We start from the raw sequence: 24,816 nt of genomic DNA, 5'->3' as shown, positions 1-24,816 counted from the left end.
GGCTCGCGTCGTTCACGTCAAAGAGTCGGCTCTAAGAGTCATTTCGTTCGCGAACGACCCATCACTATAAAAAACGTCCTAAATGCAGTTAGAATTTATTTAGAACTACAAATCTTTACCCTGGCCTGGACCGGAAAAAGTGACCCGAAATTGGCACTCTGGTGGAGTTACTTTGTGTGTGAGAGTGTGTGTTTATAAGTAGTTTATACCTTGTGATCCACAAAACAGCAAAACATTAAAAGAAGAATTGACTGCGTTACAGTCAGTGCGGGAGCAGCGGCTTCGCTCATGCGCGATTCATTTGCCGTTTGGACGCATAGGTGTGAACATCTCCTGCCCTGATAGCAGTTGAGGGAGGACTATCCTCCGCCTGGGAGCGCTTTGGCACGGGTGAGGTGCCCAAGGCAGCACCGCTGCTTGTTGAGAGTAAGAGCAACACGCCCTGTCACGTCAAAAAGTCGTCATAAATAAGTCTCCAATAATACCAGAAAAAGTCGCCAGATTTGTCGCTAGTCGCTTTTTAGAAAAAAAAAAGTCGCTAAGGGGGTCTGAACACTCGCTAAATATAGCGACAAAGTCGCTAAGTTGGCAACACTGGGTGCACTGACGGGCAGGGAATGTAGGGGAGATTTGATTGGGCAATCCAGTGTCAGTAATGAAAATTAACCAATGGGTTGCTCAGGGGTTGAAGTATGCAGAAAGTGCCACAGCTAAAAACTTATTGTCATGGTCCGGGTGTGTGCCAGTGTGTCTCCCTCCGAGCCGGCGTCTCCACCCCTGGGAGGGGCCTCAGTGTTTTTGCTGATCGCTTACATCTGTGGGTAATTAGCCGGGGACTCATAAGGCCAGCGTTCTCAATCTGTCTTCGCCAGATTCTCTGCTAAACATCACTACACCTAACTGTCAACCCCTGGCGAAGAGCTTCTACTTGGATGCTGGACCTTCTGGCAGTCCCTCAGGCTATTACCAAAATTACCTACCTGCCTCTCTGCCTCCACGCCAGGAGTTTTTGGATTTATAAATATAGCGACAAAGTCGCTAAGTTGGCAACACTGGGTGCACTGACGGGCAGGGAATGTAGGGGAGATTTGATTGGGCAATCCAGTGTCAGTAATGAAAATGAACCAATGGGTTGCTCAGGGGTTGAAGTATGCAGAAAGTGCCACAGCTAAAAACTTATTGTCATGGTCCGGGTGTGTGCCAGTGTGTCTCCCTCCGAGCCGGCGTCTCCACCCCTGGGAGGGGCCTCAGTGTTTTTGCTGATCGCTTACATCTGTGGGTAATTAGCCGGGGACTCATAAGGCCAGCGTTCTCAATCTGTCTTCGCCAGATTCTCTGCTAAACATCACTACACCTAACTGTCAACCCCTGGCGAAGAGCTTCTACTTGGATGCTGGACCTTCTGGCAGTCCCTCAGGCTATTACCAAAATTACCTACCTGCCTCTCTGCCTCCACGCCAGGAGTTTTTGGATTTACACACCCGGACTACTCACCCCTCTATGTCATCCCCGACCTCCGTTGGCAAGTACGCAGTACGAAGGAGGATTCTGAGCCAAACAACATATTCATATGCCTCCTTATCTATGTTTGAACATCTGCATTCTGTTACAGTGACCCCGACCTTTTTCCTGGACCCTTTGTGACTTGCTTTCCAGTCCAATCCCCGGAATAGCTGTCCTTTCTGACCCGGACCAGATCGTTATTTAGTTTAACGTCTACGCTCACCTTTTGTTTATGAATATTTTGTGTAAACATTAAACATTATTCTTAAAATATACTTACGAGCTGTTCGGCATCTTGCGTTTGAGTCCTGTCACTCGTCTGAAACGGTCTCGGCCGTAACACTTATTGATATTAACAAAATTAAATACTGACATCCACCTCTGATCCTATGTACTTATGTCACAGGAAAACGTGAAAACATGCTGGTAGAAGGGATTTTTAATGCCCCAGGATGTTCTGAATGTTTGCATTTGGGTGAAATACACAAAAAGCAGTCAGACACATGAAATACACAAAATCCCACACCACTGGAACCTAACATCAAAGCAGCTAATGGCATCAGTACCTTCTGCTGCTGCAGGCTGCTCTGTCTGAGAAGTTTGTTTTTAGGTGATGAGAAGATCTCTTGAACACTGTTGCTGCGCCTCACTTTAGACTCAAGCTGGCAATCTGCCTGAGAAACTAAATGCTGTGGAAAAACAGGTGAAATGTACACACAAGAATGAAAGCTAAAGAGTTTATCAGTATCACTTCAACTGTACGAGTTCTTGAAGGTAGCAGCTTTAAGAAACAAGTCTAAATGCAAACATGTACGCGATGTGTTGCTTATGAAAGGACGCCACTATTGAGCTGCTGGTGAGCCTGCACTAGTTTATCTGCAGAGCTGTTAATAATTATCAAAGGCAGACTTTGCCACACAGTACCTAGTGTGACGTTACTTTCAGCGGCACAGTTGTAAACCTGCAACCTCAGTTAAAGTTTGTAAGCAGGACTAGAGAGCGTGCAAGAACACAGACTGAAAGAATATAATACGTTATGCTGCTTTGCTTTTGATGATAAATCTTAGTTTGAAATTATCCAGGAACCTAAAGGGACAGTTTTTCAGAGCAAAAGTGAAGTTAATTTAACATAAGAATGAATTTAACTGAGTAAGGAAAATTGTGAATGGAGTGGTGGCATTTATCTACTCCACCTGAGCACTCAAAGGGCCTCATACATCCATTAATTCTGCCAAATATTCACACTCCAGTGAATTCATCAGGAGCAACTTGGGGTTGTCTTGCCCAAAGATTTAACCAGCAACCTTCTAATCACAGCCACCCCAAACAACTGAATACAAAACAACTATGCAGCCATTTGCCAAAGATTTAGTGTATGTACCTGCTCCTGGGGCCCTTTGTTGCTGCTCATCCTCTCCTCTTCTTGTCTGTTCTGTAGCATCTGTTGAAAGGACATCAGGTTGTTTTTCAGGAGTTCCAGCCTGGTGGTAAGAAGCTCAGCTGCCTCCTGCTGGGATCCCGCAGCTCCCAGTTCACTCTGCTGGTGCTGCTGGTCAGCGGTTTGACTGAGAGCTGACAAGCTGGCTACCTTCTGCTCAATCTCCAGAAACATCTCCTGTAGACCAGCAAACAAACACACACGAATACAGTCAAGACCACTGTAATCCTAAGAAGACTTGTCCATCTGCAGTGTAGGTAGGTTGCAAAGCAGCTTGCAGTTGTCCAATATGAGATTTGCCAGTTGGATCACCTGCTTCTTTAGCAATTTGTTTATTGTTTGTAGTGTTTGAGTGGAACAGTTAGTTTGCAAGTCATTTGAATATCAGGTTACATTTAGCTGAGTATTATTAGACACCCTTAGCGTTTCTCCACCTCCCTTCCATAATTTAACTATCACTGATCTTTAAAATTCTTCCATGACTCAGACTTCAATGAATTCTCAACTGTGTTGTTTAGACTTTAACATTTCAGCATGCTTCAGTATTTGGAGTACAAATAAGTGTTCAGGTTCTCACAGTTCTTACAGTTTACCTGACCTTTTAGCTCCTGTGAGCACATGTCCTTCAGATATTTTACACACCATTTATTTGTTCAACATCTTTTAACTTCAGTTAAAACTTCAGTTCTTTGATGTCAACTTGAAATATTGCTCTTTTAATATTATATCAATTATATCAGTTTAAGATATTTCCATTGTGTTTATTTATAAAAGACAGTAGCATTAAATCTTTTCATTCTTTTAACTGTCTGTTTCACGTGTAACATTTTCACCAGCCAGGACTTCATTATTTGGAGGCTGGCCTTGGAAGCTCCACCTCTTAGATACGCCCGTCTTTTCTTTATTGTTTTCACTCCTTTATTACCTCGCCTCCTGCTCTGTTTTGACACCACTACGAAAAACAACAATTAAAACAAAGATTTAGCTCTGGAGCTCAGCTTAAATGAAAAATGCCGAGCACATTGATGATGTCAAAGTTATATGTGGGTGATGCATGACGGAGCTAATTTGAATAGGAAGATACATCTCAGTGGCTCATTTTAATGCTCCATTAAAATGTGATGTGTGCCTGTGAGATGTGTTTAACGCCTGAAACTTTAATGGAGGCTCAAGTTACACTCTCAGGGTAAGCCAGGAGTCCTTGAATAGAAAATTCCTGCTAAAGCTTGAATAAAGATAATGTTGAATCCTGTTAGGGCATGATGCTACTGACTGTAAGCTGTTATATTGCCCCAGCTGATTGAATGTTTAAACAGAAAAAGTAATGCTGCTTTAAAACCTCTAAATGTGATTTACAATACCTGTTAGTCATTACCTACTCCTATATAATATGTTTATATACAAAATACAATACTATTACACTCTTAAAAGTAAATACTGCCCAGGGAGTGAGCTGCCTTAGTGAAGCTTTGCTACTTGGTTATTCCTGACATGTTGATTTTTTCATTTTTTTTGTTTTGGACACCACCTCTGCAGCTACACAGTAGCTGGCACATGGAGGCACTACTATGAACTCTGCACCTATGAAATTGTTTTATGCCATGTGTTTATAGCCACAATCACATTTAACAATGAGAGCGATAGTCATATCCAATCAGACATCTGCATCAAAAAGTTTAAGAAGAGTAAGATCTTTGCAACTATTCCAAAGAGGCCATGTTTTTAAGGGATTTAATGACTGTCAGTAACAGTAAGGTTAGGCCTTCCATACCTGAAAGTCTTTCTTTTACTTTGCTGAGGTTTGAATTGACAATCTGTGCTGAACAAGAAAACATGAACCCAACTACAGAGATTACAGAAACCTAAGTAGGTAACAGTTAATGAACTCTGCTCAACCAGACTCATCTGAAATAGCTTTGATATGAGCACAAGGGGGGAAGAATAATACACGGCAAATAGAAGCATCCATGAAGAGCAGTTTCTGTGTCATAAAAAGCTCTCCTTAACCCCTTCTCTGAAGAAGAAGTAACACACATCTACTGCATTACATACTGGGCTGTGTTGCCAGTGCAAAGTCCATTTCACTTTTCTGTATATTCAAATATCGCAATGTGAAACAAAATATGGGCAGGGCGATAAATTGCTATGATAAAAAAAGAAAAGCAAAAGAAATCATCAAAAATTGAAATGTTGTGTGTTGTCTAACACCTCCTAGTTCCATTCAGCAGTAGCGTTTATTACAAACCAAATTCTAAAATGTTGGAATGCTGTGTAAAATGTAGATAAAAAAACAAAAATGATGCTTTGATTTGCATTTCTTATAAACCAAAATGTCAAATTTCAGTGTGTCTGATGACAGAACACTTTTCTACTTTTGCTCCTTCTATTTAAAATGCACTTTGGCCCTGAGAAAACGGCAGCATTTCTGGGTCATGTTCACATATGGCTTCTTCATTGCGTGATAGAGCTCTGCATTTTGCAGAAGGCATGTCTTGCTGTGTTCAGAGACAATGATGAAGTGTTCCTGAGCACATGCCGTGATTTCAGTGACAAAATCATATCATATCTTTTAATGAAGTTCTGCCTCTGGGCCCAAAGATTATGAGCATCCATTATGGATTTGTGGCCTTGTGCTTTGCTGATATTCTGAGACATGCTGCTGCTGTCAATCTCCAACATTTTTCATGAAATGTTAAAATACTTGAACAGTTTGAACACATGATATGTTTTCCATGCTCTATTGTAAATAAAATGTGGGTTTATGAGATTTGCACATCAATAATTCGGTTTTATTACCATTTGACACAGTGTATCAACATTTTGGAACTATAATTTCCTCCTTGCATCTCTTTGTGAATCATCACAATGTCAGAAGAAAAGTCTGTCTTGTTATAGGTCTTGTTGCATAGCATTAATTATTCTGTTGATTTATGTCAAACAATATTAAAACTTTGATTAACAAAGCGATAATAGCTTCAAAGCAGGCTTTTATTCCTGATGGCAGTTACCAGATGTGATGTAGTTTAGCATTTTTTAAATGAGAACCCATTGATTTGGTGACTGTAAGGGCAAAGGTTAAAGAGGTTAAAGTTTTTCAGATGTCCGTGCTACGGCTTTTTGTCAATGATATCTATTTGTTGTTTATGTGGAGTCCATTAGTAGACTTCCTCAGATTATTTTGCAGTCCTTAAAAAAGCTTTAAAAAAGTTAAATAAGTACATTTTAACAAATTTTGACACAACCTGAATAAAAACAATATTAAATAACTGTATTACGTCTATGTGACTTTGAAATTCATCATACTGAAAAAAGACTGCGTGAATGTAATGTGGGCTTGTAAAGTGTGCCAACACAGTCAGCACAGAGACAACTGAGGTAACATTTGTCTCTTGTAAATTCTGGGAGGGGGCTGGTCCCCCTGGTGGGCGGAGCTTACCTGACAGGTAAGCAGTTGTTGTTCCACGCTGTCTTGCATAGTTGCTACACCGGCAACACCGGCAGCTTGAAGACTCCTCTGGGATTTCTGCAGCCACAGCTCCAGCTGGCTGAGCCTCTCCAGGCACACATGGAGGACACCTTCAAAGAGGCGAGGTCCAGACTGGGATCCAACCTGCTGGTCTGATTCCTGACAGACAAGCACAACACACCCAGCTAAGCCTCTCTGCTCCAGAGTTTCAGGGTAGAGAGGGAGGAAGATGAGGAAAGTGAAGAGTAAAAGCTGACTGGTTCCTGAAGTTTGTAGCTCTAATACTGATATAAACAAATATTTCTAACCTGTTTCTTTGTTCTCACTCTACCACTCCCAGTAACTTACCCCCCGCACTGGTTATCTCTCTTTCCCTCGCTCTGTTTCACTCCTCTTTCTTTCTCTCTCTGAGCTCCACCCACCTGAAACCACTTCCTGGAGCTGTGGCAGGGCCGCAGGGACAGAATGACAGAGGAACAGAAAGAAAAGAGCCCTCAGGCGACAGGGGTGGAGCTGACTGAGGACAGAGGGCCAGGTAAGCTGAGTAAGCCTTAAACGCAGGATCCAAACACCCTCCCACTTCCTCCAGAACCTGTCAGGGAAATTTGTAGCTGGGAAACAGCTGATTGGTGCTTGAATGCTTTTATACATTCTGACGTCCTTTTCACTGTTTTTACTACATTTGTAATCCTTGCTTCACTTTTACAGTGAATTATTCTCACTTTTCACTGTATAAGTTTAAACTGTTGTGTAAAATAATGGATTGATTTCCTTTCATGACTGATCTCTGTGCACACAGTCGTGAAGGAACTGCAGAGGAACCTATGCAGCCTTAACAGGAGGAATGTCAAAATTACTCACACTGTTCATTATTCATCAGCCTTTGATGTCAGTAGGTGGTGTGGAAAATATCCTCTGTAAAACCATTCTTACATAGATTATAAATCTGAACTCAGTGCACCCATTTCACAATCATAAAACAAGTTGCTCCCCTCAGCTCTATCATTTATTAATTTGAAACAATAGATCATAATTTTAAAATACTTCCTGACTTTGCTTTTGTAATTTTAGAGGGCTGTTTTTCATCAAATCAATCAAGTATGAATGGCTTAATTTAGTTAGGAAAACGTTAGTCTACTGTGTGCATAAAAATTCACTTTCTTGCCACAAAAAAGGGATGTTTGGAACACAAGTTTCAAATATTCTGCATGGACGTGAGTTCAAAAATGTAAGTGAGAAGTGCATTAGGGTGCATTCATGATAAATGCAGATGAAACACATACAGCAATATGAGTAAACTGAGAAAACTTCACATCAAGCTGCAATGTTGCATCACAGGTTAAGATATGAAATCAGTGAGTTGTAGATAAGTTTAGATAAGTTTCTCAGTCCAGCCTGTTTGTCTGCAACCACCACCTCATCCACCCCTGAATGGTTAGGATGTTAGCAGGAGGACAGCGCTTTTGGTGTGCTTCAACTTGATGCCAATTTAAAAATGTATCGATTTCAGTTCGGTCCTGAAATCGTAAATGTGAAGGTAGAGGTGCTGATCCTTCACTTATTTTAGGAAGTGTGTGTTGGTCAGTGTTGCCTCTGTGTCAAGAGGGTTTTATCAGAGTCTTTCCAGATGTTAATGTTACAGAACTGGACTTCATTCATGCCTCCATTAATCAAGTAGCACTGTCTCCCTCTTTAGATTACTCAATCGCTAATCACTAGCTCTCTTGTGAATGTATTTTTGGAAAGTGTTATGCGTGCTTTATGTACTGTATATACCCCTCTGGGTGTCTGCCCCCCGCCCCCTTCATGCAAACCCCCTCTGTCCCTTCATGAGCTCCTGACACAGAAAAAGAGAGACAGAGGAGTGGATCACTATTGTGGGTTTATTTGTATTTGTGCTCTTTTTTCTCTTTCTTTTAATGATATGCAGACAGAATGGGGGAAAAACATGAGGAAAACGATGTAGTACAGCACATGCCAGGTAATGTAAGATGTCTGCTGCTTTCAGATGAAAACCTTGTATCTCCAAAAATTGTAGATTTTTCTTTCTTTAAAAAAAAAAAGATTTCCCTAATTGTAAACACACTACTGTAACGTAGAGATTGTTTTAGGACGATTTATTAAATGCTTACTTCTGAATAAAAAGTAAGCACTGCAGTGGGATTTACAAAGTTTCCATCTGTGCACAGCAGCCAGTGACTCAGCATTCATGATAAACCAGTGCATTTTCATGGCCAACAGTCATCTTCACAAGATAATTAAGGTCTTAAGTATAAAATGTGTCTTTTAAAGAGTGATAATATTTATTAGTTTATTTATTCATGACAAAGCAGGAATCATTATCCACACTGTCCTGCTGCAAGGCAGTGATCGAGTCAATCACATCTGTAAACAACACACCCCACTTTATGAGCTTATGGAAATACAAATGGCAGATGCACAGAAGCAACTAAAGAAATATTTATTTTATCACATATGCTCTGCATTTGCTGGTAAATCAGCCCAGATGGTAAATGAAAAGGTCAACAATCAAAAAGTTTTAACATTTTAAATCACCATTCCCTATAAGATACATTATAAAACATGGCTCACAAAATGTGTCTATTAATACACTTTGTTTCTGTTTTAATAAAACTAACCCATCAGAATAAAGGTCCATGCTAAGGCAAAGGCTTAATACAGACTGTTAAAAACATCCACCACACATACAAAATACCATCCGCCTACTTTCAGTTTTCTTGGGGGGTAAAACGGTAACCATCAGCAACCACTTCTCATTTGTAGCAGATGTAGTGCTGTGTCATCCTGAACCACGTGTCAGTGGTGTTGACTTGTCAAAGAATAAGCAGATTTCTCTGCAAGCTCAGTAATCCTTCGTCTAAACTCAGAAATAAACTTGAAAAGTACTTATTTGGCAAACCTCTGCTTTGGTTCTTTCCTGCACTTTAGTTTTTGCCATGCAGTAAGACATAATAAAGGATTCAAATGTAAACAATTTTAAGCAATCATCTGCCATGTAAATGCACTGTGAGACATGTCTAAAAGAACCCTAACATCAGGAGCTCTAGAACTGGTTCTAGAAGAAAAAGTGTCCTTGGTTTACTTCTACAAGAAGACAGGAGCTCTAAGTTTTGCTGTCAAAGAAAAATAGGAACAAACAGGACTCGTTCTACAACATTCTAGAGGAGAGGGGTACTCTAAATGATTTCAATGATAAGTAGGTGTTCTAGAGTTGTTTCTTGTAAAGGAGTCATTTGGTTCTACAAAGGCTTTACAAAACCACTATTTTGAGAAAAGCGAGACGCTACCGCTCGCTCAAAAAAAGAAATGACTCCCAATATGAGTACAACAGAAGGCAGTAAAGCGTCTGGTCTGGAGTAATGTGGGAGGTCAATCCAACACCTAGTGGCTCAGAAATAGAGGCTAGAATAGAAAAAGTTGGAGGAATCAATCTAGGGGACTATAGAGAAAGAATAGAAATCTTGATTCTAGAACTGTTTTCAAACTAGATCCAGAAAAAGGTGACAGATTTACGATGCTGCGTAGACGCTATTGCCAGCAAAGACATGAAAGGTCTATAAGTCTTCAAACAGTGGCCTCTAGGCTCGCTTTGAGGTGTGCTTGGAGATTTTGCACAGAAATGGTTCTAGGTTTAGATTGATGAGAAAAAAAAGATGCAGTTCTACAAGTTCTAGATCTAGGAGACTACACATTTCTGCTGTGACCCAGAGCTGGATTTGGAGACTTTTACGGTCGGCGATGTGTTTACCATACTCTCAGGCAGTGACTGAGTTGTGACTGCGCCCAGGGGTTTTGATAAAGCTTCCGATGAACTTGTTTCTGTGGTGTCAGTGGTGCCCTCAACATCCTGAAGAAATATGATCAGGGTTAGACGCTCACTCAGGTCAGTCAGTTAAATACATTGACCACTTAGTTCTACCATGTCACCAGATAAGATATCACACGGTTACTCATACACTCTGTTAAGGAACTATGTTACATAATGTTAGAGGATTTTTGATGTTATGTTATCTAGTACAACCCATTGTATTATGAAAAAGAAATGCAATGAGTCTGATTTATTTTCAATCCTTTTTGCCAATAAAACCTCAAATAAATAAAATCAATAAAACAATGTAATGCCGTCTTTGTTTTCTATACATATACTCACAAATGTATATATTATATACATAAAGGCTTAGTCATAAATTCATTACAAGTTTAAAAAAAATGTTAAAACTAAAACTAGAAAAAAATGTTGTTACACTGTAATTTTTGTGCCCACTTATTCAAACAATGACCAAAACGGTTTAGGAGTCCAAAATAAAAAATCTTTTAATAACTTACATGATGGCTTAAGATATTCTTGATTTTTATTATTTTCATTCTCTACCATATTTGATTAAAAACAGCATTGCATTTGCCCAAGAATACGTCCGTGTAGGTTCTCAGTTATAAAGGTCACGGCAGTCTCAAGAGCTTGAAAAAGAAGGACTTCTCATCCAAGAAGCTTCCTCAGTTCTAAAACCATAAGGTGGATCCCAGGTATTTAACCCCTGGTGGGAGTTATCACCACATGAGCTAACAAGTGGAAAAAGACATGGGTCATTACCACTACAGGTTTCCCAGGCGCCTTAACCCCCAATCCTCAACCTCCACTCACACCTTACTTAAGGTGACCTCAATACATCACACAATAGGCTGGGGCAAGGTCTCACAGTGATTTCACCTAAAACCCCTGGTGGTACTGACCCACACATGTTTTCATATCTTGGCCCATGTGATGATGCCTTCTTTTTTGGGCTCTTAAGATGTATCCATGAAATACTTATTAAATTCATTACTAATTCATCACTCAGTGGCTTCTCACTGATGAAAGTTTATTTACCTTTGTGTCTTCTGTAGGCTGTTCAGTGCTTTGTCCAGTGGCAGCTTCAGTCTCTTCTGAGGCAACAACCACAGGTTCCTGACACCACAATGACAAATGTTATAGCCTTCTATATAACCAAGCAGACCAAAATGTTAAGCTGCTGAAAATAAAAAACATTTTTGAGTAAAATGAATTCATTCATCTAAGGTAACACAGTATCCATCTGTAATACATCCATATGCGTGTTTGATACTGTCATATGGATCAACAAATCCAGTGTGCAGTAGGGTGGAAGAAGGAAAAGAAATAACTCAAATCTGCAGCAATAGCAGAGATGTATTAATGATCAGGAAGGAATTTAATATCATGAGTAGGGAGATGGTAGTAGGGATGAGGAGGGTGAGGGGACAGTGCCAGCGGTGGAGATCAGAGTGACCCAGCTCAAAGAATGGCAGCGACTATTCATACAGCTGTTACAAATGATGTCATTTGACTGGATTGGTGGGAATCGTGATGTCATGATCAGTCATTGGGTCTCAGGTGTGTTATCAGTTTTAAAAATTTCAAACTTTTCCTATAATTTGTTCCACAACTTGCGATGGAATTTATTATAGCAGATCCCGCCCACCTACACCATAAGCGGGTGACCTCGGGTCACAAAGAACTCCACCAGGAAAAGAACTGTTGAAAACGAGTGAAGAACAGAGGAAGAACAGAGATTTATTGATTTTCCACAGCAGCTCTCACTCATCTTTACCTCTGGTGAAGAGCCCAGGAAAACATCCCAGAGCCACCAATAAAAACCTCCTCCACCTTCTTCCACTCTCTGTTCCTCACTGCTTTTTTTTTCTGTGGCTTCTTCAGCCTGGAGCACGCCTTGATGCTTCCGCTGCTGACACGGAAACACGCTTACAGTATGTGTAGAGTGACACAAGTGGGGGTTAAAAATCTAGCCTGGCCAGTTTTGAGTTTTTATTGTTTCCAATATTTTCTTTGATATTAAGTAAAATTAACATTTTGTTTTTAATGGCCACTAACAAGTTATACAACAGTAGAAGACTTCTTAGATGTGCAAAATAGATCATGTGCTTCCCTGTAAAGCCTTAGATTGATATGACTCATAATGTTATATCTACTTGAAGCTTCTAGTAAATACACTGCTCAAAAAAATTGAACTGGAAAGGATCAGCCTACAGCTGGCTCAATTCAAACACGCCCTGAAAATCAAAGTAAAAGAATTTGTGTCAGGCTAGTCAAATGCTTTGTAGCAACTAGTTTTTTCATGGCCTTTGGATGCTTGTATGTATGCCTGACAACACTGGTGTATGCTCCCAAAAAGGCAACAGCTGGTTTCACCTCCCATAATGTCCCCGAGCTGTTCTGTATTCTCACCACATGAAGCTGGGCATTGTGGTGCACCAGGAGAAACCCAGGACTCACTCTACCAGTGTAGGGTCTGCCTAGCCTGTAGAGGTCTGTGTGTTCTTCCATGGATATGCCTCCCCAGACCATCACTGACCCATGCATAGCTGAATCGGTCATGCTGATCAATGTTACAAGCAGCATAATGTTCTCTGTGGCTTCTCCAGGACGTGGGCCCTCAGGCCATCCTCATGAAGTCTGTTCCTGATTTTTTGGTTACAGACACTCACACTAGTGACCTGCTGGAGATCATTTTGTAGCATGTGGTGCTGATGCAAGCTGCTCATGGGTTAAGGACTTTCTTTGTCCTTTTTTTCAGCTGTCCTAGAGTAACTGCCTGTCTCCTGGAAACTCCCCCATTCTCTTGAAACCGTGCTGGGAGTCACAGAAAACTTTCTCTGCAACTTAACTGACCAGATCAACATCCGAGAAGTATAACTGACCTGATTAAAAAGTGTCCATTTTTTTGAGCAGGTTACAATGCAGATAATTGAAGCAACATATTTACTTGAAGTATTTTACATATCTTGCCAACCTTCAATATTTATTGGGGTTTTTTTTTTTATCATTTATTCAAATTATTTTCTCTAAGTTCAAACTAATCTTGTCAATAATTAAAATATCTTTCTGTTAATGAGTGCACAATTGTCCTAGTCTGAGAACTTGAAATGTCTTGAACACACACACACACACACACACACACACACACACACACACACACACACACACACATAACAAACAAAAAAAAAACATTTCTTGGTAAACATTAGTAATATTAAGCATGCAGAGGAAGTTAAATGACACTTTGGGGATTTTATTTTTAATTTTTTACCAGTTTGTTAATAACACATGTAGGAACTACGCATGCGAGTACCAGGTATTGCACACTTTGTCCTGACACGCCCCAAAAGGCCAATCTGTTCAATTTCTTTGCTTTTTTATTTTTTGCAGGTGTTCTTGTATGCTGGTATGTGTCATAAAGAAGAGCTTTTTCAATGAACTTAATGAATTAACTGTGTGATTATAAGCTTCTTTTTTCTCTGTCCATGGTATTCTTACCTGGGTAATATCAGGTGTTGGGGCCTGCCTTTGTTCAGGTGAGGACTGCTCCACAGTCAGCAGTGTAGCTCCAGACCTCCGCAGTACATCCTCCTCAACACGAGCAATTCTGATCTGACCCTGCTCTTCCTTTTGAGAGAAAGCACACCGTACAGGTTCGCTTAAATTATGTTCCACATATGAAGTGTTTGGAATATCACATAATGACTGACACAATATAACTGAACTTTATCCTTCAACTACTGTCGCTGCCATTGTAAAATAACTTGCATTATAATAAAGAACTTAAATGACATTCACTTTTATTTTTTGTAGTTTTATACATATTATAATTCATGTAACAGTGATGTTTCATGATTTTTTTTAACTTGTATTTACTTATTTATGTTATTTATAGACCAAGCTCACCTCAGCCTCCTCAGATGTAGCTTTTTCAGATGCAGATGTTTTGAGTTCAGTGGTCGTCTGTTGGGCCGCCTGAGCTTTGGCTTGTGTGGGAGTTGGAGGCTGCTGGATAAATAACGCAGGAACCTTCTACAAACAGAGTGAAGCAGAAAGTTCGCACCAATCTTCTTGTAGATAAAATATCTGAGCAGCTGACTGATGGATTAACTAACTGACCTTCTCCAATTCCAGCAGCAGAGTCTGGAGCTGGTCCACCACAGTAAAGACAGTCAGAGTTTCTTCAGCCTTCTCAGGAAGACAAAGGCCTGGCTTACATTTCTGGATCTCAGCTACTGTTCTCCTCATCGACTGGATCCTCTGCTCAACCGCCTGCACACATAGAAGAGGGTTGAGAAAAATAAGAAAACGATGACTTTTACATTTATCCTTTTGTACAATTTGGGCAATCACGTCACGCTAATCCAAATGAAAACAAAGAAACTAACAAACCTTTAAACTGTCCTCTCTGGGGCTGGAAAAACTCTCTGGAGAAGATAGCAAGTTCTTGATCTCTGCGACATCATTCTCCATCCGCTTGACTTCACTCTCAATCGCCTCCACCTCCTAGAGGTTAAGACATTATCAGTCTAGTCTGACAGTAGAGAGTACAGTCTAGATAATATCCACTGAAGAGTAAAACAAAGAAACCAATCGAATCTCACAGCGGCAGCATGCTCCAGCTGAGACAGAGGAGCTGTGAAGCTGTCCTGAACGTCGGCCACTTGGCGATCTGCTTCGACCAGCTGTTCCTGGAGAGCTGTGACATCACAAACCTGCGACATTTCCTTCAGGACCGAGCTGAAGCCCTGCAGTGTGTTTCTGATCTGGACTGAATCATCCAGGACCAACTGCATCCCCAAGAGACAGAAAGAGCATTTTTTGGTTAAAAATGAATCACCACAAAATGGTTTGCTGTGCTGTGGAAAGAGCTGTGCAGACAGCAGAGTGTACCGACCTGCAGGGCGTGAACGTGACTGCTCAAACATTTAGCTGTGGTGTAGGTGCAGGGAGCGGCAAGCCACGACTGAGCCTCGGACATCCAGCTCTTGGAGCTTTTGACCATCTCTTGATGTTCCTGAAGCCACGTTTGAATCTAAAGAGAAACAGAACGTTTAAATAGGGAAAAGCTTAGACATTTTTAAACTTATCAAAAGTATCACAGATGATAACAGAGACAGTAATGTGGAAGATTTAGGTTAAAAAGTCTGAGCTTGGTGATTCAAAGTCATTATATTTTTGGTGTTTGACACTAAGCAGACAAACCATACAGCAGGGCAGTGAGGAGTTAGACAGCTAACAGTTTTAGGAAGCTTTTCTCACCTTGCTGATCAGGGTGGTCCTCTGCTCTGCCTGTTTGGCCAGCTGGGAGTGAAGCTGCTGAACCTCCACTAGTCTTTCTGTGAGGATCAGCACCTCCTCAGGCTTCTCTAAGTCTTGCATGTCCACTTCCAGCGCTGCCAGACGCGAGTGCCACGCATCCAGCTCGTCCCAGGCACGCTGAGCACACACACAAGGGGAGATTTATAATATTTATTCACTGACACACAAGCTGATTAGCCAGCCCCCTTCAGAAAGTGTTTCCCTCACTCACAGTTGACTTGTGAAGCAAGTCCTCGCTAAAGAGTCATTTCTGTTTTTGCAATCTATATTTTACATGAAAAGATGCACATAATGCTACGAAAAGAAAGTGGAATTTGTTGGTGTATTTGAAAACAGAGTAGGAGGATGAAAGCAGCATGAAAACTGAAAATAGAAATAGATGTACGCTGACTGTATGTACGCAAAAAAAAAAAAATCATAAAAAAGAAAACAAAACAAGACTCAGCCCAAACGGCTTGTGTTTTCTCAACAAAAGAGCAGCGAAGTGATCACACATGTAGAACATGACACACACACAAACACACACACAGAAGGCAGCAAAGACGCATCCCAAACAGTAAAACTTACCACGGATCTTCTGGCCAGCAGAGGACAAATGTTATATTGGACATCCTGTTATGTTTTCCTCACCCTCTTACAATCTATTAAATAATGATTTATTGTATTCTACTCAACAAGCTGTAACAATGAACCAGACACCCTGTTTCCTCATCACTCCCCACCTTCTGAGTGATCTTTGCTTGAGTCACAGTGGGACTCCTCTGTTCCAGTCTCTTCTGAACAGATCTCAGGCCAGCCTCGATATCAGACATCCTCGCGCCCAACCTGTGAACAGGACCGCTCCTCTCTATCGCCTCTCCCACCTGATGGAACAGTCAGGAAAAAACATTATCAGCTAGACCTAAATGGATGTTGAATTTATTGTTTTGTTACAAACATCTGCCTATCAATAGATTATTGATCTCTTAAAAGATCAATACACTCCTCATCATTAAAATGTCCAAATTAAGCCTTTTTCACCTTTTCTTCTACTTGCTGCAGAGACTTAGTGATGTCCTGCATTTGGCTGTCAATCTCAACCGGGACCAAAGTGTACATATCTGAGTATTTCATCTTCAGGTTCTCCATGATACGGTGCAGCAAAGACTTCTGGGTACACAGCTGGCTGTAGAGCGCCTGAAACCACACAGATAGGCAGCCTTTTAAATAAAAGGGATTACAAAAGATATTAACAAATAAATAAATAACAAGAAAGAATAAGTGTTTTGAAGAGTCTGTTAGAAGAGAAAACTAATCATAACAACAGTAATATTGATGGATTTTCTTGATGACTCATCATAACCATAAACTATTTTGTTTGGGTCATTGTACTTAGCACCAAAGAGAGTTTCCTCTATCAAATAACACTTGTAAGCAGATGCTTTAAAAAATGCTGACACTTGACTCTCTAACCAACATCAGCAATTTCTTTTGCATAGATGTCTACAGTTTGGGGGTTTCATTTTATGCAGAGCAGAAATCTTATTTTGGCACAAAATATCAGTCTCATGTACAAGTCTCACTAAAGAAAGTCCTTCTTGTAAGCTTTTAGCTCCTTGTCAAGCCGTCCTCTCGCTGTGTCCTGCTGCGCTGCCGTCAAACACAGTCTGCCTCACTCCTTCATTTACAAAATACTTAAAAGTGAACTCATTTCACCTCACTATGATTCTACTGCACAATAAAAACAATATAAAGATCAGAAAAAAGTTAAAATATGACAAATAACACAGTGGAGACTACCTGGGTCTGAAAGCGTCCGATGGTCTACTATACAGGGAGGCGCATCTTGATATCACGATGGGAAACTGAGCTTCTGTGTGTGTGTGTGTGTGTGTGTGTGTGTGCATGCGTGTGTGTGTGTGTGTGTGTGCATTTGTGTGTGTGTGTGTAAGTGGAAGATCCACTTACAAGACAGAACAAAAGGTGTCTGGTACAAGAGCAGGATGAGGGTGGAGGGAGTGATTGGGGGGGGGGGGGGGGGGGGCCGTTGGATGACGGAAAGGGGGTCTTTCAGAAAATGTGTGTGTGTGTGTGTGTGTGTGTGTGTTTGAATAGAAAGCTGGAGTGGATGAGATGTTGGCCTCTGCTCAGGTTTCAGGACAAGGGGCAGAGTGATTCTGTGGGTTGGTGGGTTCATAGACACAAGCACCAAACAGCTTCTGGGTCTGAAGCCAAGCCAACGGTTAGATTGAAAGATTTAATATTTAGTGACACTTTTACTACACAGCCAACAAGCTGCTTCACTCTATATTCATTAAGGTTAGGGGTAGAAAAGCCCTGATGACTAATTCCTGGATTCATCAGCAAGGCTTTGGGAGAGTTCTGACCAAATCTGTGGTAAACATCCTTATAATATCTGGAAAGTAGTTCCTACCAGCTGTCATAGAAAAAAGTATTTAAACTTCTGGGATATTGATCTATTCACTTAAGCAGTGAAGGGGGTTGTTAATCAATTTTCAACTGCTTTGTTGTTCACCACCACATTTTGTTTGAGCGGCTGAACAATTTGGTGGGTGTATCTAGATCTGCTTTGGAGTGATTGTCATCATATCTTTCTGAACAAGTCTTTTGGTGGCTGTTTCTAAATACCAGTGCTCATCCTGTCCTCTTAGCTGTGGTGTGCCACAAGGTTCTGTATTGGGGCCCTTATTGTTTCTATTACATCTACTCTAAGCACCTCGGCCAGGTTGCTCTATTATTTTTTTCACTTTGAATTTTGGGTGTCTTTGAATATAACCCTCTGTAGGTTCATAATTTTTATTTTCATCAAATCACGTGGCATCCTTCAGTTCCTGACACATTGTCCAGTATAGATATCCAGCATGATTTTTTCCCCCATTGAGATTTTATGTGTTTTCAAATTGTTCCTTTAATCTTTTAATTTCTTTGAGCAGTGTATAAGCATCACTCTCAGTGTTTAGTTGTTGTCATGCTGTTGAGTGTAACTTTTCTAACTGAGAGCAAAGACAAGTGCATCATTATAAAAATAGCTATGATGTTACACTGAGTACAAATGCATCATTGTGTTTCATTTCAGATGATGAAACTGTCCTGTCTCATTAGAGGCTGATTATTTCCACTCCAGTGGCTGGGATGGAGCGAGAAACTGTGAGCACACTGATGTGTTTTTAGATTAGAGGATTACAAAGTGGGACCTCGATATACCCAGAGGTCCTTCAGTGAACCAGAGGAATGGCTTGCCTAATTAGAAACACTTAAATTTCACTAGTGTTTTCTTTTCTCTACAAAGGTTTAATTCGCAGTTGGGGATGATTTCCTCATCTCCAAAATTCTTTTGGGGAGGAATATAACTGCATTTCCAGCTCATGGTGGATTTTAGTCATCGACATGCAAAACTTATGGTATCATTGAAAAATTAAGACAGATCTAGGCTATGTAACCTTACAAGGTTCAATGACTGGCATGACCATTCACAAAAACTACTCTGTCAGAAAATGAATGACATTTTGTGTGCCCTTGTGAAAAAATTAATGGCAAGTCGTGTTATCACACTTAATGTATTGAAATGTAAAGCAAGTTTTAGAAGGAACTTCAAGGAACTCCACAAAACCGTGTGCAGGTGTGATGTAACTCTGAAAAACAAGAACTCAAGAGTCTCACCTGCAGCTCCTGTGTGCTGCTGCTCTGCTCCATCTCTGTCAGAAGAGATGCAGCAGCCTTCAGCCAAACCCGGATACCCTGCAGCTCCTCTCGCACCTTTTCTCTGTCCTCCAGCTCCTGCCTAGCTGCCTGCAAACCCTCCCTGCTTCTCTGCTTCACACTGTGAAAACACACAAACATCCAGCCATTTAAACAGAAGCTAAGCAACTTTACGGCTGCTTACCTAACATCCATAAGAAAATGACTGAATACAACATGACTATTGAATACAACATATGGGTCCTAATGCCAAGTGTAAGCTGGGAAGACCTTATACACCAATCGCCTTCTATGACTAACCTACTTAAAGCTGACTGCTTAACCAGGACTTATGGGTAACTTAGTCTCTGTGTGCCTAAAGAACAGAGATCATAATGAACATGGCTCATTTATGCATATGAAAGAGGAGAGCAATGAAAGTTTGTCAGGAAAAGTATCAATGCCTTCTTAATACTACAAAACTCCTCTTCTTGGGGCAGGGATAGCTCAGTAGGTAAAGTGGTCGCCCCATGATCGGAAGGTCGGCGGTTCGAATCCACTTAACGGCTACCCTGAGGTACCCCTGAGCAAGGTACCGTCCCTACACACTGCTCCCCGGGCGCCTGCTTAGTGGGCTGCCCACTGCTTCACTGAGTGAATGGGTCAAATGCAGAGAAAAACAAGTAATTTCCCCATGGGGATCAATGAAGTATCTATTATTATTATTCTTTCTCAAGCATACTGCATCACTAAACACACATGTGTCTTGTAGGACGGAGAAAGTCCTCCTTTTTAGAAACATCACACTGCTCTTCTTTTATTACAGATGGATTATACACGAGACCACACATTGTCCAGAGCCACAATGATAGCTTTAAGTCAGGTCTTTCAGCCTTTGTGTGGTGAATGTTCCAGGATTAAATGGATCTGATTTTGCTGCTGGAGTCAAAAGATTATTTTGGTGGTTGTAATTACCTGCACAGTTATGCATGTTGGTAGAACTTGGACTGTAGTTTCATTTAGAGTACATCAAAACATAAAGGGAGTAAGAACTTGCAAACAGAATAATGAGTTGCACATCAAACAATATCTCACTTGTCATATCGGCCCTGCATTGCTTGCAGCTGCTGACAGAGTTGAATAGGAGGAGCCTGCTCCAGGTGGGCAGGGACACCCAGCAGCCTGGCAGTGCGCAGTTCCAGTGCAGACAGCGCTCTGTGTTCACAGTCCAGCCTGTCCTGGTACTGTTCCCAGGACTGCAGCACGTCCTGAAGCTCCTCGGTAGATGCCTTCACCTTGGAGCTGTCAGGAAGCTCTGCCTCCACTCCCTGCAGTAACACAGAGGCCTTCTCCACCTGAGAGGAAGAACCCAACAAAATTGGCCATTTATAATTAGGGTTAGCTAAGCATGCTCAAAAATGCTCAAAACACATGTCGATGTAAACTTACGCTGTCTGAGATATCACTCCATTCTCTGATTCTCTGTTTGCTACGAGTTGTCAGCTCCTGTGTGCAGTGACGTAGTCTTAATACCCATCTCCAGATACAAGTCATGGCGGTCTCCCTGCTTCCGCGACAGCCCTGCTCTGAACACCACTCCTGCAGCTCTTCCAGACGTCTCAGGAGGGCCTCCATCTCCTCTGCAAGTGCCTGATTAGGGGTATCAGTAAAAATGAATTCTGTTTCTGTGTGGAAATTTTCAACTTTTATCCACAAAAGCATTAACGTTTTTTCAGAGGAGGTTTATACTCACTCTAAGATTTGCCTCCTGGTCAGTGCAGTCAGTGAGACAGGTGACCTTCTGAGTGATGAGCTGTAAGAGTCTGTTTGCTGTACTCTTCACGCTCTGCATGATTTCTTCTTTGCACTTGATGTAATTTCTGTGCTGCTCTGCACACCTGAAAGACAAATATGTTGATCTTGTAGTGTCAGATTTAAAATAAGGGCTCACATTCACAAAGGCTCTGCAGCTTAATGCCATTTGCAGGTCTTGTAGTTTCTATCGTGCAATGACTGTTTAGTAAATGTAGTAAAATGGTGTTTGAAACATGCTAAATAGCTAAACAAGAAAAACAAATATTTCCAATGAAGTTTGTTTTTTTTTTGATAAATAACTGTTACTTGTGGGCACCAGTTTAGCTCAATGGGTGAACAGGAAGAAGTTGACAACTGTTGGTGTGATCATTCGTAAATGGAAGAAATATAAATGATCATCAGTGTCCCTCAGTCTGGAGCTCCGTGCAACATCTTGTCTCGTGAAATGAGGATGATCATGAGAAGGAGGGTGGATAAGCTCAAAACTAAAGGGAAGGAGCTTGTTAACGATCTGAAAGCAGATGGACCAGTCACCAAGAACACCACTGGTAACCCGTTACACTGTAATGGACTGAAATCTTGTGGCACCTGCAAGGTCCCCTTGCTCAAGAAGCCACACGCACAGGTCTGTCTTAAGTTTGCCAGTGAACAGCTAAACGATCAGAGAGTGCTTGGGAGAAAGTGCCGTGGTCAGATGAAACCAAAAGTATTTGGCATTTTAGCAAAACTAATAAGAAGAAAGATAACTATCATTATTTCTTTGTTTTATCTTTGCATGTGCAATCACACACTTCTACCAAAAAAAGCTTTTCAGGAAGATAAATCTGACTTTTAGGACTTAGCTGAGTACCTGCTGAGACACTCCAACTTCACATGGCCCTTTGCCTGGAGAGTGGACATCATCACCAGGAGTTGGCTCAGAATACTCTCTTGGAGCTGCTCCACCTTCAGTGGGGACAGGTATGGATGCAGAGCAGTCTGGTCTTGGAGCTGTTCTACATGAATTTGAAATTGCTGCTGGAGTGAGGCCAAAGCCTGCTGGGTCTCCTCGACTCTGTCACCGCAGACCCCAGCAGAGCCCTGAGGTGGCAGCATAGACACCTCAATATCCCTCAGGAACTGTACAGCCTGTTTAACAGAACAGGTGTAGCTTCTCAGTGACTCCCTGGCCTGAGTGATGTTCTCCTAAAACAATAGGAAAACAAACAACACATTTTTTCAGATTGGCAGGTTCACTCCATAGTGTAGATTTTTTTTAAACCATCTGCGTAATTCCTTTGCTTTGTATTTTGCTTTTGTGGTTTGTTCTATCAAACTGAACTTTAAAACTGTGAAAAAGAACACATTGTTTGTATAGACTATATTCAAAATGACAAGACTGAAAGGGTGTTTGCTCCATACTGCTCTACCAAATATGGTGTAGTATTGCTGATGCTCTCTAAGTTTGAAATTGTTATTTTATATTTATACCTACTGGCACATAAAGACACAATTGAACAAATCTAACTATTGTGGAGGCTTAATTCAGCTGTATTGCATAGTAATATAACATATGCTTCACTCTGATTGGCTAAGCTTATTACAAAGCAATTAAAAAAAATACTGCAAAAACAAATTGAGAAATACTCAACACTACTTGCCATGTGGGATTCACATTGACCGAGGACTGCATTCTTCAAGTCCATCAAGTCTTGAGATCCACTTCTTTTTTTCTTTCCCTTCTTTTGCTCCAGCACCCCCAGTGCTCTCATTCTTGACTCCGCAGTCTTTGTCAGAGACACCACTCTCTCATATTCTCTGTTAATTGCTGTGTCATTTGGCTCCAACGTGGGAAGTTTCTCAAACTCTTTCTGGGTCTTTAAGAGGAAGGCCTTAGTGGCTTTCCTCTCTGATTCCAGGTCCAGGTCCATCAGCAGGTTCCACTCAATGATGCTGAGGTTGTTATAGAGTGTCATCTCCAAGGTGCTAAGACTCTCCTCATTTTGCTTAAGCCTTTGTTGCTCTGCAGTCAGCTGTGAAGGGTAGAGGTCAGCAGAGATTGTGTGTAGTTTTGAGCGAGCCTCTTCACACAATCCCTTCATCAGATGAAACTGGATAAGAAGGTTCTGACAGATTCTGTACTTCTCGTCTGTGTCATTGCCATCTTCTTTTGTCTGGTGCACCTGTTCCTGAATGCTTTCCCTGAGATCCTCGACGCATTGCCTCATGTTTAGGTACCTCTCTTGGTCCCTGGCTTTCATTTCTAGGGCACACATTTTGCTGTGCAGCTCAGAGATGACAGAGTTCAATTCTTTTGTCTTCTCATTGGGAATCCAGGGTTGCAGGAGGTCAACTTGCGACTTGTGTTCCAAAATCATGTGCTTGAAAGGCTCTAAAGCTTGCAGGGACTCTCTTGTAATGGGGAACCTGTGTCTGCTTAGATCCACCAACATCTGCCTTAGACTGTTTTCAACAGTGACAAGTTTTTTCTTGTTTGAATCTAAAGTCTGGGTGAGTTCATTCAGCTCCTTCTTGTTATTTTTTTCTTGGCTGCTAATGGTTCTGATATTCTCCTGGAGGTTGGTAAGCTTGTCAAAAAGCTGACAGTTCTCTGTGACACTGAATTCAGAAGTGATATCTTTGCTCTTAATAAAAAGAGCCTCACAGACTGCTTCCTGCTTCTCAGCCTCATCCAGGGTTTCTTGGATTTGGCGGGTTCTGCGATCAAGTTCAGCAGGGCTCCTGAGCTCACTGTCTGGACCCCGGGATGCTTCTCTTTGCAGATGAGCCACAACCCAGGAGTCTAGATCGGCAATCTGTTCAGATAGCTTTTCTCTGGTCTGTAGTCCTGATTCCACTTCTTTCACAGCTTTGGACAGCTTCTCATTGGTGGACTTTGAGAGTTCTTCAAGACATTTCAGAAGACTCTGCACCATAGGCACCTCTTCAACCTGGTCCAGCTGTGGAAGGAGCTCAGTCATTTCCTCCGCCAGTGACTCCAGCTGACCTTGTTTGGCCATCACCTCAGATTGCAGCTTCTTCAGATCCCTGAGCTGCCGGTGAACTTCCTCGGGGAGAAGAGCTACTCTCTTTTTCCTGCCCTCAATATCACTCTCTGTCTGCCTGGCCCAGGCCAGGCCTTCCCTCATCACTATGACAATTTTCTCCATGATAGGGCTGTTGCTGTTCAGGGTTTGGGCAGCCAAAAGTTCCTCTGTATGAGAAATTTTGTCCTTAACTCTCTGGAGTCCCTGATGGATCTCCTTTGTTTCCATCTCCCACTGTGGGCTAAATAGCAACAGCTCTGACAGCTGTTGTAAATGGAGGTACTTCTGCTGGGCTGCTTTAACCTCAGCGTTTGCCTCCATCAGCTGTCGAGCCTTCTTGCAGTTCCACTGAGTAACTGATGGAAACTTGGCTTCAAGGTCTTTAATGATCACTTCCAAGTGTTCCTGCAAATCTGATAACTCTGACAGGAGGTTGCTGGTCTTGTGAGAACGGGCATGTGTGTGATGAAGCATACTCTCCACAGTTCTTTCCAGAACTCTCCACCTCTCTTGTAGGTTCTTCTGCTCAGTCTCTGCAATTGCTCGCTCATACCGGGTAAGGTGGGGGCACAATTTGCTATGGGTCACAAGCAGCTCTCCAAGTGCTGTTCTGTTCTCCTCCATACTTCTTTGTAAGGAGCCTAGTCGCTCTGCCTCCTTGGAGCTGCTCTCCTGAGGGGATCTGAAAGAAAAACAACAAAAAGTTTGCCGCAAC

The 24,816-nt window shown here is 41.6% G+C and overlaps 1 protein-coding gene across 1 annotated transcript in view; it reads right to left on the bottom strand.

Annotated features, from left to right (window-relative positions):
- Positions 1 to 24,816, bottom strand: part of syne2b (spectrin repeat containing, nuclear envelope 2b) — a 150,190-nt gene that overhangs the window by 49,234 nt on the left and 76,140 nt on the right. Inside the window, exons 61-81 of the mRNA XM_026152943.1 lie at positions 22,716 to 24,783; positions 21,926 to 22,260; positions 21,014 to 21,158; positions 20,710 to 20,910; positions 20,356 to 20,615; positions 19,243 to 19,402; positions 16,603 to 16,758; positions 16,305 to 16,445; positions 15,523 to 15,699; positions 15,158 to 15,295; positions 14,865 to 15,050; positions 14,653 to 14,766; positions 14,380 to 14,532; positions 14,167 to 14,292; positions 13,759 to 13,887; positions 12,035 to 12,169; positions 11,296 to 11,373; positions 10,114 to 10,275; positions 6,378 to 6,566; positions 2,885 to 3,118; positions 2,070 to 2,192 (exon numbers count right to left, since the gene is read on the bottom strand). Coding sequence (XP_026008728.1) covers positions 2,070 to 2,192; positions 2,885 to 3,118; positions 6,378 to 6,566; positions 10,114 to 10,275; positions 11,296 to 11,373; positions 12,035 to 12,169; positions 13,759 to 13,887; positions 14,167 to 14,292; positions 14,380 to 14,532; positions 14,653 to 14,766; positions 14,865 to 15,050; positions 15,158 to 15,295; positions 15,523 to 15,699; positions 16,305 to 16,445; positions 16,603 to 16,758; positions 19,243 to 19,402; positions 20,356 to 20,615; positions 20,710 to 20,910; positions 21,014 to 21,158; positions 21,926 to 22,260; positions 22,716 to 24,783 — 5,410 coding nt within the window. The remainder of the gene's footprint in view (positions 1 to 2,069; positions 2,193 to 2,884; positions 3,119 to 6,377; positions 6,567 to 10,113; positions 10,276 to 11,295; positions 11,374 to 12,034; positions 12,170 to 13,758; positions 13,888 to 14,166; positions 14,293 to 14,379; positions 14,533 to 14,652; positions 14,767 to 14,864; positions 15,051 to 15,157; positions 15,296 to 15,522; positions 15,700 to 16,304; positions 16,446 to 16,602; positions 16,759 to 19,242; positions 19,403 to 20,355; positions 20,616 to 20,709; positions 20,911 to 21,013; positions 21,159 to 21,925; positions 22,261 to 22,715; positions 24,784 to 24,816) is intronic.

The sequence above is a fragment of the Astatotilapia calliptera genome, chromosome 19 (genome assembly GCF_900246225.1).
Source record: "Astatotilapia calliptera chromosome 19, fAstCal1.2, whole genome shotgun sequence".
Classification (NCBI taxonomy): Eukaryota; Metazoa; Chordata; class Actinopteri; order Cichliformes; family Cichlidae; genus Astatotilapia; species Astatotilapia calliptera.
The sequence above is the reverse complement of the archived record's forward strand: the minus strand, read 5'-3'. Positions and strand labels throughout refer to the sequence as shown.